At 35.6% G+C, this 15,117-nt stretch overlaps 1 protein-coding gene across 2 annotated transcripts; it reads left to right on the top strand.

The window, feature by feature from the left end:
• The first annotated feature begins 305 nt into the window (after positions 1–305).
• On the top strand, positions 306–14,861 carry LOC149799124 (uncharacterized). 2 transcript variants are annotated; one of them, XM_089957032.1, is made up of 3 exons: positions 306–566; positions 3,757–3,952; positions 13,655–14,861. In XM_089957032.1, the coding sequence occupies exons 2-3, from the start codon at positions 3,771–3,773 to the stop codon at positions 13,773–13,775; spliced, it is 303 nt and encodes a 100-aa protein (XP_089813158.1). In that variant the 5' UTR covers positions 306–566; positions 3,757–3,770; the 3' UTR covers positions 13,776–14,861. The 2 variants fall into 2 exon arrangements, with proteins under 2 accessions (XP_089813158.1, XP_089813157.1); XM_089957031.1 differs by lacking the exon at positions 13,655–14,861 and having other exon boundaries at positions 3,757–5,037.
• The last annotated feature ends 256 nt before the right edge of the window (positions 14,862–15,117 follow it).

Below are 15,117 nucleotides of genomic sequence, written 5' to 3'. Positions count from 1 at the left end.
AAGGAGGACGTGGCCGGGAAAAAGATAACTTATGGTAACCCTAAATAAATAAATTAATTAATAAATTAATAAAATAAAAAGACAAAGCATAGTCTGCTATTCATTACATTTGAAGAAAATACAATACTGAGGTCGTGAAAAAGATAGCTGGCATGTTTTCGAACAGTTTTCTATTGGAGACGAACCGCTAGAAAAGTTTTGGAACAAAACTTTGATGCTGTAAGAAAGAAATCCAGTAAAACTGTAAGCTTAATCTCGTTTTAAGTAAGGGATGTAATATTTCCTGAAAAATATATGCTTCAAAATCGAAAGTGGTTTTGTAATTCAATGTAATGTATCATTTGGGAGTGGGAGTATCAGACGATCGAAATGACAAGCTAATCGTACAAAGTACAGGTACTGATCTGGTGATAAAAGCTTACGATTACACACTGACGGTCTTGACTTCAAATTGTTAATGATCTTTTAGATCCGGCGGCCTAACTTGTATATTATTACCTTAAACACCGCGGCCTATCTGACCAGACTGCCATTTGGACCAGTCTTTGCAATTGTTTTTCCGTATTGTAAGTATATATTTATATCATATATAATGCAATTATGAGATGTCACAAATTTACGTCGGATTTTATTGACAGACTCCAGTGCGATCGGAAAATAGCCGGATCATTTCTGTCAGGTAATGAAATAACTAAGAAATTAGTTGTAGGAATACACATCAAATTAGTCTAAAGTTTTTCATTTGCAAATATTTCTTAAACCCTAATAGTTTCTCTTCATACATGGCATTAATCATTATGAACTTAGAAAATGCACCATGTTACCCTGGGTTCATAGCTCAGCTAAACCTCAGTAATAAAGAAATTTATGATATGGTTTTGAATGAAGTTTTTTCATTTATATATATTTCTTAAATCCTTTGATGTATTGTCTTCATACATTGGATAAATCAAGACTAAGCTATTACAATTCATTCTGTGACAGGCTTGACCTTGGGATCATGTGATCGACACTCTGCTCTGGCCTTCTTGTTTCATCACTGATAATTATAAAAACATCAGAAAAATAGAACTTAATAAAAAGATAAAAAGGAAAGTGCCTTCACTCAACATGTAGGTAAATGTAGGCATACAGGCAAACATTCCACCCCTCCCCTCATGTCGTTTTATAACTATGGTTCAAACAAATTCATATCGCTGTTTTAAATATGCAGTATAAGACCTTTAGTTATTTTACAGCATTGGATGAAGGGAAATAGCCAATACAATCAATGTTCTACAATTCCGTTCTACTGGAATATTTTAAACCATTAAAGGTAAATAAAGAATATTTGTATCATTGTGTATTGGGATTAGATAAAGAAAATTAATATTTATAGGATTATTTCTTTCACACCCATTGCAAATATTCTCTGAAGAATTTGGTATCAGTTGTATTTGAATTTCGTCTTCATTTCAGTGGCTACCATGAAAGGCAAGGAAGTGCAGACTATTTGAAAAAAGAAATACAAACCAGTCTGTTTACATATTTGATATCAGTAAAGAAACGCAAACCAGTCAGTTTACATTTTTGATGTCAGTGCTTTGAGATACATAATGATTAATGACTGTTTTATCATACAATGTTTCTTGACACTTTAAAAATTAATGCTCTCTACACACTCCAATTCACACTGTTATCTTTGTTAAGTCCTTTTTTATATAAATAATTTCTTCTAACGCCTTTCTGGAATACACAGGTAAAATTTTCTTGCACAGAAAACTATTGTTGGTTAGTTTGACTCACTCTTGTCAAACTGAATGACTATTTAACTATCCATCTATCACAGGTAAATTTGTGTAAATATAAATAAGTGCCTTTTCTAATAAACCTTGGACGTGTAGGACATGTTTAAAAAATGCTTTACTTTATTTCCTTGTAATGTAAACAATATAGACCTAGATCCAACATGAAAACTACAGAGGCAGATGAGAGTCTGTGCTGAGTCCTAATGATTTTCAGTGATTAGTACTTAAGATATAGGTACAACAGAAGACCTTTTGCTACTTTGTGAAGATATTCATTTTGATATGTATCAGATATTGTTTGTTACATTTTTAAGTATTTTAGTACATTTGTCAGTATATTTAAACAAAAACTTTCCTAAACAAAATAGTTGTTCAGAGTGGCCATATTGAAAATCTCATTATCTCTCTTCATGAAGAGAAAGTCACATCAACATTAGTTTACATCAGCAGATTTGTTTATGATGTCCAGTGTGTCTTATGAACGGTTCTGCTTGGATATATAGCATGGCCACCAAAATGGCCATCTTGAAAATTGTGTTATTGGCTACTCCGCCTGAATGGCTGGTCATATCAACATGGGGTTTTCAATGAATGACTTTTTCTGTGTCTTTTTTATCTTAAATGAAAATGGTGCCACCTGGACAAACAGTATGGCCACCACATTGCCATCTTGGAAATATTATTATTTCAACTCCTTCTGAATTCTTATCAGCATAAGGCTTTAGCTAAAATACATTATATGGTGTCTTGTCATAAGTGATAATAGTGCTGATCTGACACATAATATGGCCTCCAGAGGAGCCATTTTGAAAATCTTGTTATCTCTACTCCTCCTGAATTTAAAATCAGTAAGGACCATCTTGAAACAAAATCTGCTATTGACATGAGATTTTCACTTTATAGTATTATATAAAACATAATGCTGATCTGACACACAATGTAGTGGCCATGGTGTGCATTTAATATTTTTTTTTGTTATCTCTCAGCATTCAGTTTTAGATTCGGTTTCATATGGGTTTAAAATAATAACTTCCCTCACTTTCTCTTCAATAGCATGATTCCATGCGAAGAAAGTTTACTGGGAGACTCAGATGAGATAAACTGGAGATTAGACTCATATGGTAACAACATTGAATTCCCTCGTAATTGTCTTTGGTGTTCCTTTTGGCTGGAGTGAAGAAGGGATCAAAAACTTCCAATAAAAAAAACCCTGGCCATCCCCACCCCCGGTCATCATCTCATCAGTTTTCAAACGGAGTGCCCTTTACATTCACAATATTATCCAGATCAAAAGTCTTGGCAGCCGTTGCATGCCAATGACCATCAATTTGCTCATTTGAAGCAGACTAGGGTGGTGGCATATGGTGATACATCTATGAGCATGTAATCATTGTAAACCACTGAAGACATTTTCCATGACATGACATACCCATTTGAAGTGCAGGAAAATTTGTGGTATACTTCTGGCTTCATTATTCTTATTTTTGTTGCTGTTATCGTTTCACTGTATTGTGGATATTAATATACATTGTCAGTCAGATTGTCCATCTTTCTGTAACCATCTCCTCCTAAACTAATAAGCGAAAATTGTAATTAAATGGGAGAGGGATCATGTTTAATATAACTTTCATCTATAAGTATATGACAAGAAATTTTTAAAAATCTGAAAGTATATCACAAGAAGTTTATAAAACTCTGAATGTAGCTCCTAATTTTAAAAAGTACAGATATTTGTGGTGGATAACATCTTTACTTGTTGTGTTCTTTATGTGTAGGGTTAACTGTGCTTAGAGGCTTAGAGTGCATTGCTTTACCAAAGTAAAGTCTTTTTGACACTCGTTAGTAAGGACTAAGCATACACGAATGACTGAAGCCATCTGCATGAAAAAGAGCAATGAAATATATAAATATTTTTCATACGTAAAATTTATATTACTGTTCTTTAATATTGGCAATAATTTTTTAACAGATGTGAGTGGCAGAATGGATAGCATGTATTCTGCAGACCAGGCCAACATTGCAGACTTTGTGGATCTCTCAGAAGTCACAAGACAGATCGTGAAAAGTAATTTGAGATTTGATACATTGTCTGAAGAAAGAAGACCAGATCTGCTTAATCTGGGAAACAAACTCCAATCTGAACCAGGGGAAGATTACCTCGCAAGGTCAGTGACCTTTTGTAGAAATGGGGGTAAGTCAGATTTAAGCAGAAAAGAGAATGGATCAGAGTTGAGAGCAAGGATTGTAGGCCAAAATGAAATTCCTTCAGTTCCCAAAGCAGAATTTTGTGATGTTAATATAAAGAAGAGTGAACATAAGGGAGAATTGTTTGGAAGTCATAGAAGAGAAAAAGAGAATGGATCCAGAGAAATGGTCAAAAAGAATACAGGCATCTGTAAGAAGAAGACTCATTCAGTGCAAGCAGATAGAGATGTATCAGATCAACTTGGAGGAAGGGATATGGGAATGTCAGAATCTCCCAGTAAATTTAATAGCTTTTCGTCTTCTGCGCTGCAGTCAGAAGAAATATTTGCTAGGGCAAGACCAAGGTATTGGAGAGAAAAAGAAAATGGAACCAAAGATAGAACAGAAACAGGGTGTAGTATTGTGCTTCCACAGAGGTCGAAGCCAGAACATGAAATCCCTTGTCTTGAAAATCAGCCGGGGCATACAAAATTATGCAAAGATAGAAAACACAAGGATTAGCCTGACAAATCAACGTGGTTCTCTATTCCTAACGATGAAGAGAAGTTTCAAACATTCATCAACGAAAAACATGGACTTTTGGAGCAATTAGCTTTGCTAAAAGTAAGTGAACCTCTTGGTTCCAAGGAAAATTTTCAATTTCTGGATGACATTAATAGGCAAGAGATTATGAAAAGTAAGGAAACACTGGATACTTATAAAAAAAGTAAAAGGAATAAAAGGCAGGGAAAACAAGGGTGTACCTACAAGTAATGGTAAGAAAATGATGAAACAAAATTACAAAACAATGAAGCAGGAAGATGAAATGAATCCCAAATCAAAGAAAATGTGGCATTCTTTACTTTGTGTGAACTTCTCCAGTGAGGCTGAAACTGGATCAGACTTGGGGGACTATTTGAAATATAGACTTGGAGATGGATTTAAATACAAATTTGAAGTTCAAAATATTGAAAGGATTACATCAAATGGACAGAGAAATACAAAAGTGACACTGTCTTTTAACAGCAAAGTTGTTGCTACAATAGCTAAAATATTCCTACAACAAAGTAACAAAAGGTTAGCTACAAAGCTAATTATCTACTTTCCTGAAGAGAAAGTGAAAGGGTTAGTTGTTTTAAACTCATATGAAACTGAATCTAGGTTTGAACAACATTTAAAGATAATAGTGGAATGTGCCACAGAAACTTTGACATTGTACAAATCAAAAATAAATGAAAAGAGTAAAAGAGTGATGAAGCTTAAGAACCTTAAAGGAAGAAAACTGTCATGGAGAGAATTTGAAAGCACAGAATCAGAAATAAAGGCTACAAAAGATAAATGTAAAGAACTTGAACTTCAGATGAAAGAATTTTGTTCCTACATTCAATGTATTTATGGCAAGCTAGAGGAAATTAAGAACTCTGTGAAATTTGAAACAAAAATGAAAGAAATTAGGATTGCTTTTGGAATAGAGTGCAGGCGACTATTAGATGCTTTGCCAATGTATGCACGACGATCAGACATACTCAGTGCAGTGAAGAATTCACAAGTGTCAGTGATATTGGGGGAGACAGGATCAGGAAAAAGTACACAGATGGTACAGTATCTCTATCAGGCAGGATTTGCAGAACATGGTCTTATTGCCTGCACACAGCCAAGAAAGATAGCAGCAGTGACTCTAGCAACTCGTGTAGCGTTTGAAATGGCTTCAAGTGTTGGACAAATTGTTGGATATCAAGTTGGCATGAAAGTTAAAAGAACGAAAATTACAAAGATCTTGTACATGACAGATCATATTCTTCTGAACGAGTGCCTTAAAGATAACAAACTTAAAAACTTTTCATGCATCATCATAGATGAAGCACACGAACGAAGCATTTTTACAGATTTATTGTTGGGAATGATTAAGTCAGCATTAAAGAAGAGACCTGATATGAAGGTGATAATAACATCGGCAACAATTAATCCAGATGTTTTTGTTTCCTATTTTGGTGGACAAGAAAAATGTCCAGTTGTTCATGTTTCAGGTAGGGCATTTCCTGTTGAAGTAATATGGCTAAACCCAAAGGATGACGAAAATCCTTTTGATGACTATGTTACTAAAGCAGTTAATATTGCAGTGGATCTTCACCGACAGAATCCACCGGGTGATGGGGACATACTTGTCTTTCTCACTACACCACTTGAAACTGAAAAGTGCTGTGAGGAGTTTGTTCAGAAATGTTCCGCAGACAGATCCTTCCAGTGTCTGCCACTGCATGGAAAACTTCAACCAGAGGAACAACAGAAGATCTTTCAACCGAATGCACCAAATAAACGTAAAGTTGTTTTTGCCACCAACAGTGCGGAAACATCTATCACTATTCCTGGGGTTAGATATGTTGTTGATACAGGACTTGCAAAAGAGATGCGGTTCGACCCAAAGCGGAATATTAGTTTACTCAGTGTGTGTATAATCAGCCAAAGCTCTGCTGAACAAAGGAAAGGGAGAGCTGGAAGGACATCTCCAGGGAAATGCTACAGACTTTACAACAAAAAAACATATGAAACAATGGAAAAAAGTACAAAACCAGAGATTTTGAGAGTTCATCTGGGGCAAGCACTTCTTAAGCTTTTGGAGCTTGGAGTAGATCCTCTCTCTTTTGACTTTGTGGAGTCACCAGCACAAGAAGCACTAGAAAAGGCCATGCAGTCTCTCCGTGATATAGGAGCAGTTGAAGATGCCAAGATCTCCACACTCGGACACTGGATATCAAAACTTCCAATTGAACCTAGACAGGGGTTACTTTTGAAGAAAGGAATACTGGCAGGCATACCTATGGAGGCTCTTGTTGTGGCATCATTCAGTGGAGGAGGTGGAACTTTCTATCGATCAGGGACAGAAGAAGAAAAGAAGAAAGCAGATTTAAAGAAAATAGAATTTTACCACAAGGGAGGTGACATTTTGACATTACTCAATGTTTATAGAAGATGGGATAACATTGCAGAGAAACAGAAAGGTGCATGGTGTTTTCAAAATTGTATCAATGCCAAATCATTGAGAGGTGTGCGAGAGACAATGAATGAACTTCGAACTATTTTGAAGAGGGACTTGAGAGAAGACATTCTATTTGAGTTCAGATTAGCGGAGGAGGCTGACCCTATACTGAAAAAAGTGCTGATAGGCACGCTGAAACAAAATGTTTGCTGCTTTCTTGGACATGAAAAGGCAGGATATTTTAATTTAGTTAATAGCCAGCTTGTTCAAGTTCATCCATCATCAGTACTGAAGCCATTAGATCTCCAACCTAAGCTTATTGTTTACGAGCTGGTGCTTCACACATCTGCAGATTTTGTGACCAACATTACTCCTGTTAATAAAGAAGAAATGATGCTGTTGCCATCAGAAGTGCTAAACATTTACAAAAGCATGAAGTTCAACATACGTGTTTCATTAATGCAGACATGGTGGACAGGGAAAAAAGTAATGAGACAATTTATTGGTCCACTACATCAGAATAGAAAAGAAGTAGAAGATAGACTGAGTACAGCATGTGAAAATCGGACTGTGGTACTTGATGCCAACCCGATTATTGGACGGATACAGCTCTACTGTTGTAACGTGGATGAACAATGCACTGTAAGAATGCTTAAAAATGTTTTGGATGGGTTAACTAAGCCATTGTTGCAAAAGACTGTTGAGGTGCCTGTTGGAAAAACAGGCGGGGGAGTACGAGTCGTTTTGGGTGCGGGTGATGAGGTATTAAACATCCTCATGCCGCACCAGTATAGGACCCTTATTGTCAAGCAGAAACTACTATCAGATAAAGAAATAGAGATCTCGGATGTTGAGAAGGTTTTCTCTTTGTATGGAGAAATAACAGACATTAAACCATTTGTGAAGAAAGATGAAAAGGATCCTTCCATCTGGGGAACAGTGACCTTCAAGAGAGATATAGATGCCAAGAACGCCGTGACTTTGCTTACATCATCTGCAAACCGATCTTTTGAAGCCATTCCTCAGTTGCCAAAAACAAATTCTAATACCTCCAGGGATTTTAAACTCAAATTATCTTGGTGTCGAAGACGTGGGAAGGGAATCGCATATGTCAAAATGGCTTGGCCAGAGGACTTTGCAATAGCTATGGCAGCAAGATCAGTTTTAATTGATGGTCAGGTTGTTTCAATACAGCAGTCTAGTGATAATGATACTCATGACACCACAAATCAACTGTATTCGAGAGGTTTACGGTATGACATTGTTGAGGAAGATATAAAAGCTGCCGTCAAAGGATTGCTTGGACTCAATAACAGGATAAAACATATTGTTATCCCCAGAGAAGCATCCGAAACTTCAAATCAGATGTATAGTGCACTTCGTGAGAAAATTGAGAGGAAAGTATCACAGTATGCCCCGAGAGGATCCTTTGATATCACGTTTGTACCAGATCCAGTGAAAAATCAGAAATGCGTTCGATACACAGTACTTGTCAGTTTCAGCAACCCTAATGAAGGCCAGACTGCATTAAATGCCATGCGAAGAAATCCGCCAAGTTTTGGTGTCCATCCTGTTCATGTAACCGCCGAGTTGGAAACATCAGTCACTATTAGGAAGAATGTTTATGAGGCAGTGAGCTCTGAAATTGAACCCACCATTGAATTCATTATGTCTCGAAATCCAAATGTTAATGTAAAATGCAACACATCCAGGGCAGGAAATGTCTTTTTAAATATAAAATCGAATGATGCCAGTTTATTGGGTCATGCGAAAGTATTATTACATGATGTAGTCCAGGCTGATATCCTTGAGTGCGGACGAAATAAGGAAATAGCTAGACTTTTTACCAGAGATGGGCGTTGTGAAATGATGAGGATTGAGAAAGAAACTGGGGCTGTTATTTTTGTAGACAACAGAACAATGTCTGTTTCCATTCAAGGAACACATAGAAGTAGATCAGAAGCTTTGTCTCACATCATCAAGTATTTGGATACTTTGGTAGATCTTCTTGAAAGACATTTACAGTTGAAAGGAGATGAAAAACCACGTGGGTTGATGAAGGAGCTCATATCCAAATATGGTACAGACCTTGAACAAATGAAAGAATACACAGGAGTTAAATCCCTGAAACTTGATCTACGAAATCACCAGATAACCATTCTTGGAGATCAAGACTCTGTTGGCAAAATGGAGAAAATGCTACAAGAAATTTGTGATATTTTACACAAAGGCACTCGTTATCAACCTTCAGAGTTGCCAGACTGTCCAGTTTGCATGTGTCCAGTGGAACCTTCTAACATGTATCGCCTTGAGTACTGTGGACATCCATATTGCGGTGAATGCATCAACAACCTACTTAAGTTTGCCATCCAGGATAAAAACTTTCCTATTTTATGTGTTGAAGAAAACTGTAAACAACCTTTGGTTATTGAAGACTTGAATGCTCTTATTCAACAAGGATGTACTACACAACGAGATCTAATGAAATCTTCGTTGAGTCTCTTTGTAAGCAAAAATAATACACAGTTCCGCTACTGCATTACACCTGACTGTGATATGGTTTACAGGATCACAGCTGAAGGAATACCATTTACATGCAGTGAATGTCATCAAAGGATTTGTACAGCTTGCCATGTCCAGTACAACAATGGCCTAACATGCTCCATGTACCAAGAAGAAAAGAGAGATGAAAACAAAATTGATTCCTGGCTAAGGAAGGACAGAGTAAATAGAAAGCTTTGTCCAAAGTGCTCTGCTCCAATTGAGAAAGATGGTGGTTGTAGTCATATGGAGTGTGAAAGTTGTCATATTCATATTTGCTGGGTTTGTTTGAAGATATTTTCTAGTGGAAGTGATTGTTATGGGCACTTGCGTTCTGCTCATAATTCTTTTGTATAAAGTATCTTAACATCAAATAAACTTAGCATGAACCCCAATATCAAATGAACTTAGCATGAACCCCACCATTAAATGAACTTAGCATGAACCCCACCATTAGATGAACTTAGCATGAACCCAACATTATATAAACTTAACATGAACCCCAGTATTAGATAAACGTAGTATGAACCCCAACATGAAATGAACTTAGCTTAACCCCAACCTTAAATGAACTTAGCATGAACCCCAACATTAGACGAACTTAGAATAAACCCCAATATTAGATGAAATTAGCATGAACCCCAACATTAAATGAACTTAGCATGAACCCAAATATTAGATGACCTTAGTATGAACCCCAACATTAAATGAACTTAGCATGAACCCCAACATTAGATGACTTTAGCACGAACCCCAATATTAAATGAACATATCTTTAAAAAAGACATACGTTTTCGTTTTTATGAAGAACCCCTACAGTAAATGGACATACTTTTTCATTTGTACAAAGAACCCCAACATCAAATGAACTTAGCATTTAAGAAAGAAACATATTGTCTTTTGTATAAAGAACCTCTAACACTTAATCAACATATCATTAAGGAAAGATCTTCCTTTTATTTTTTTCAGCAGATTTTGTTCATGTATGAAAAGGCAGAATGGGAATTTAAAACACAGATCAGCCATTTTGACTGGATTACATTTTAAATACACATAAAACGTATGAGAATGAAATGATTACCATATTATATTTAGCTCTTAAAGTTATCATAATATTGCCATCACAATCCATCTACATTGTCAAGATCTGACAGTTTGCAAAGATTGTAAATAAGCATCATGTGGAAGAAAAGAACTCTCTTAGAGGTTAATAAGAAATTGGGACTTGCAGCGAATCTTGTTGATTATTTTGGTAGTTACTCTTTAATATGTCATTTATGTTACTTGACTTTAGCATATATCTATGCATCAAAACATTGTCATGCACCATGTGTAGTTTGTTGTCCATCCATTAACACTTGTTTGATTCTTACCACTCTGGAGGCAATATTTCAGACTTGTAATATCGGGTTATAAAATCATGATTTCTGGATGACATCGATAATATTGGCTGAACATGTTACTTTTCATGAAGTAATGTTTCTGGTTCAATTATCATGGTCAAATATTATCATGGACTTTATCATCTGGGTTGGATACAGAGTGAGATCCCTGTATATCAATGAGGTGATCTTGCATGTGTTTGTATAACTGTGGAAACCATGTTTCTTATTGAATGTGCTTCACCACTCTTTAGACCAAATGTCTCACAGACTAGGAATATAACCACTCTGGCCACCAAATGTCTGATTGACTGGGTTGTTACAATTCTGGAGACCAAATTTCTGGATGACTGGGGTTGTTACCACTCTGGAGACCAAATGTCTGTTGTTACCACTCTGGAGATTATATTTCTGTTTGATTGAGCTTGCCACCACTCTGGAGACCATATCTCTGATTCAATTTTGATCAAACTTGGAATGTGGTCGAATTTGGTCAAGATCTCTTAGTAGTTTAATACTAATCAAGATCAATGCATATTAATGACATGAAGATGCATCTGATTGGCTGAGTTTGTTACCACTCATGAAGCAATATTGCTGATCTGATTTTCGGAAAAATTTAACATAATCGTTATGATCTAGGTATTGTTTGTAGTTAGATAATGAGCAAGATCCAAGCATATTAATTATGTAATATTGCATCTGATAGTCTGAGCTTGTAACCAGTCTCAAAATTGTATTTTAATTTTTGATCAAACTTCATTAGTGTATCTAAGTTATAAAGATAGATGGATATAATTTTGAACAAGATCCTTGTATAATACTACTACTACTAATAATAATAACAACAACAACAATAATAAAAACAACACCACCACCACCACCACCAACAACAATAATAATAATAATAATAATAATAATAATAATTGGCTAGCTAAATGTCAATGCTAATAGCTATTATTTGTTACTTTCTAATCAAACTTGTTAAATGGTCTTATATAGTCAAGATGTTGGATAGTCTCATCAGAGCAAGATCTGTGTATATTTATGAGAAAATCTTGTATCTTATTGGTTGAGCGCTCATCACTATGGAGATTATATTTTGATCTTAGTTTGCTCCAACTTTGTAAATATCATCATTGTCATAAACATATTCTGTATTAAATGAGACCTGCATGTCTTACTAACATGATTTTGCATCTGGTTAGCTGAGCTTGTTACTTGCCTAGATCTTGAGACCATACATTTTGTACAATTCTGATCAAACTTGGTAAATAGGCTTGATGAATTTGATAATGAGCATGAGAATAATTATGCATATTAATTATGCCTGTATCTTTGGAATGCATTTTATTTGATTATAGTAACATAAGTAAAATTGACAAGATATAAAGTTTTGTATCCTTAAAACACTACATTGGTAACTGTTAAGTTATGTAAAGTAGGTGAGTGACATCAGGCCCACTTGAGACTCAGTAGTATCATCCATAACAGGTGTTTAATATAGTATGTCAACTCTTGTTTGTTGGATGAAATTTTCTACAGTTTTATGTAAAAATGTTTGTTTATCTTATTTACAATTATGTTATTTTCATGACTGTATTTGACAACTGTCTAACTGATTCAAGGCAAACATTTTTTAAAGTTCCATTTGATTTAAAATGTTTTAATAACAAGGTGTACAAGTTTTATAAAATTACAACTCTTCAAGATAGAAAAAAAATTGTTTTATTTAATTAAATATATGTAAGTAATAAGTCCAAGAAATATAATAATGAAGTATTCCAGGTATATAAAAGAAAAAGTTATTTGATAATTTGTATAAGTATTGGCTTTCACTTGGAAACCACATTTGCAAAGAAAATAATAATAAATGATATAATTGAGATGTGATGAAGAGAATAAAGAAAAAAAGTAGTTTGAGATCTGTAATTTTTTATTAACTGAAAATGTATACAATAATGAATGGATTGAATAGCAAAAATAGTGTTAATGAAAGTTTGAAACAGGTCTTCACTCAGAAAAATTTAACAAATAGATTATAATTGACCCAAGATAGATTTTATGAGTCATTAGATACCTGACTTACTGGAAATCGTGATAACATAAAACCCCATATCAGAGCAGTAAATAAGAACATGTGCATGAAATAAAATATCTAATATCTTGGCCATTGATCTCTGGCCAGAGTAGGAGATGGAAATATCACAGTTGTTAGAAATTTTCAAATACCGGGATACTTTTAAGCAACAAAATTTTAAAAAGAAATTTATATATAAATCTACAGGCTTGATTGATAAATAAGATCTTTTGATAATCAACCTCTAATTCTGGAGACAAAATTTGAATTACAGTCTTAAGTTGACCTTAGATGAAAGTTTGATTCGCATTACTTTTTCGACTTGATCTATATAATAATACATTTGCCACAAATAGATGAAATGTTTCAATGATTTATTTTTATTTAGTGTTTTAATATTGCATGTGTAACCAACATTTTCTTCATTTAACTTTATAGCCAAATTGACTTTGTTAAAATATTTATAGATGTTACAAATACTGAGCTTTAATATATTGTTTAATATACTGTTAACGGTTTATGTGATGTTTTGTTGTATACATCGCAATTTTTTAAAATAAATTTAAACAACAAACGTACCCTCTTTTTATAGGTTTGTTTCAGTACTAATATTTGCAACTTACTTCCAGAATTTTAAAAATATGAATGTATAAATAACTTAGCTGTATGAGATGTTCTCCGCCATGTTCACTAATGCTTTCAGAGATGGAGATGTTGGATTCGGCATCAGGTACTGTACAGACGGAAAACTGTTCAACCCCAGGAGGCTTCAAGAGAAAAAAAAATGTTATGACAAACACCATCAGGGAATTCTTATTTGCTGATGACTGTGCCCTCAACGCTGGCCCAGAAGCCGACCTGGAACGCAGCGTTGACAAGTTCCATTCTCACCAACAGTACCAAGAAGACTGAAATAATACATCAGCCGACACCTGGAAAGCCCTATGTCGAGCCCAACATCATCAACAGCCTAAAACTCACCGTAGTGAACCGCTTCATCTACCTTAGCAGCACACTGTCACAGAGCGTCACTATTGACGACGAAGTGAACCTCTGCATTGCCAGAGACAGGTCAACTTTCGGCAGACTGTATGCCAACGTCTGGAATAGAAGAAGCATCAACATCTAGACCAAACTAAAGGTCTACAAGACAGTTGTGCTCCCCACACTTCTTTACGCATGCGTGGACGGCGTACCAACGCCACGCCAGGAAGCTGAACCACTTTCACACCACAAGTCTCAGGAAAATTCTCAACATCAAGTGGCAGGACAAGGTTCTAGACACTGAGGTACTCGCCCAAGCAGATATGCTCAGCATCTACACCATCCTGATGCAGTCCCAGCTACTCTGGGCGGGACATGTTGTACGCATGCCAGACCACCAGCTGTCTATAAGACTCTTCTATGGCGAGCTACGGAAAGGACAGCGATCCCACGCAGGCCAGAAGAAACGTTTCAAAGACAATATGAAAGCTGCATTGAACGCGTTCAACATAAACCCTGATTAATGTGAGCAAACAGCACGCGCTCGAGTCACTTGGTATTCCTCCGTGAACAAAGGCTCCAAGTTGTGCGCATCTAACAGGACAGCAGATGCAGAGCTGAAGAGTCAAACCAGAAAAGCGCGTGCCATCAACCCTTCTGGAGATGTCCCCCTCTTCCCTTGTCCCTTATGCAAACGAACATTCCGTGCAAGGATTGGCCTCATCAGCCACATGCGCATGCACAGAACAGAACCTGCCCTTCCAAACCTCGGTTGACTAGAGTGGTCCTCATCGACTCGACGGACGAACCACAACATGAGATATTATGATGGAATTAAAGGGGTTAAAAGTGAACCAATTCGCTTAGTAAAAGATGTAAATTTGTCAAAAGTGTCTTGTAAATAACACTTGGTAGAATCCTTGAATCTATTTACTAAAATAAATATTAAGTGTTGCAACAGTTATTGGTTTTACCACAGTTGTTAATCCTAGAAATTTGTAAAGTAAATATTAAGTGTTGCAACAGTGATAGGTTTTACAACAGTTATTGTATCCTAAGAAAACTAAAATAAATATTAAGTCTTGCAACAGTGTTAGGTTTTACCACGGTTATTGAATCCTAGAAATTAAAATAAATATTAAGTGTTGCAACAGTTATAGGTTTTACCACAGTTATTTAGGG

The sequence above is a fragment of the Sinohyriopsis cumingii genome, chromosome 5, assembly GCF_028554795.1.
Source record: "Sinohyriopsis cumingii isolate HCF-2022 chromosome 5, ASM2855479v2, whole genome shotgun sequence".
NCBI lineage: Eukaryota > Metazoa > Mollusca > Bivalvia > Unionida > Unionidae > Sinohyriopsis > Sinohyriopsis cumingii.
Note: the sequence above shows the minus strand (reverse complement) of the source record. Positions and strands in the feature narration are given on the sequence as shown.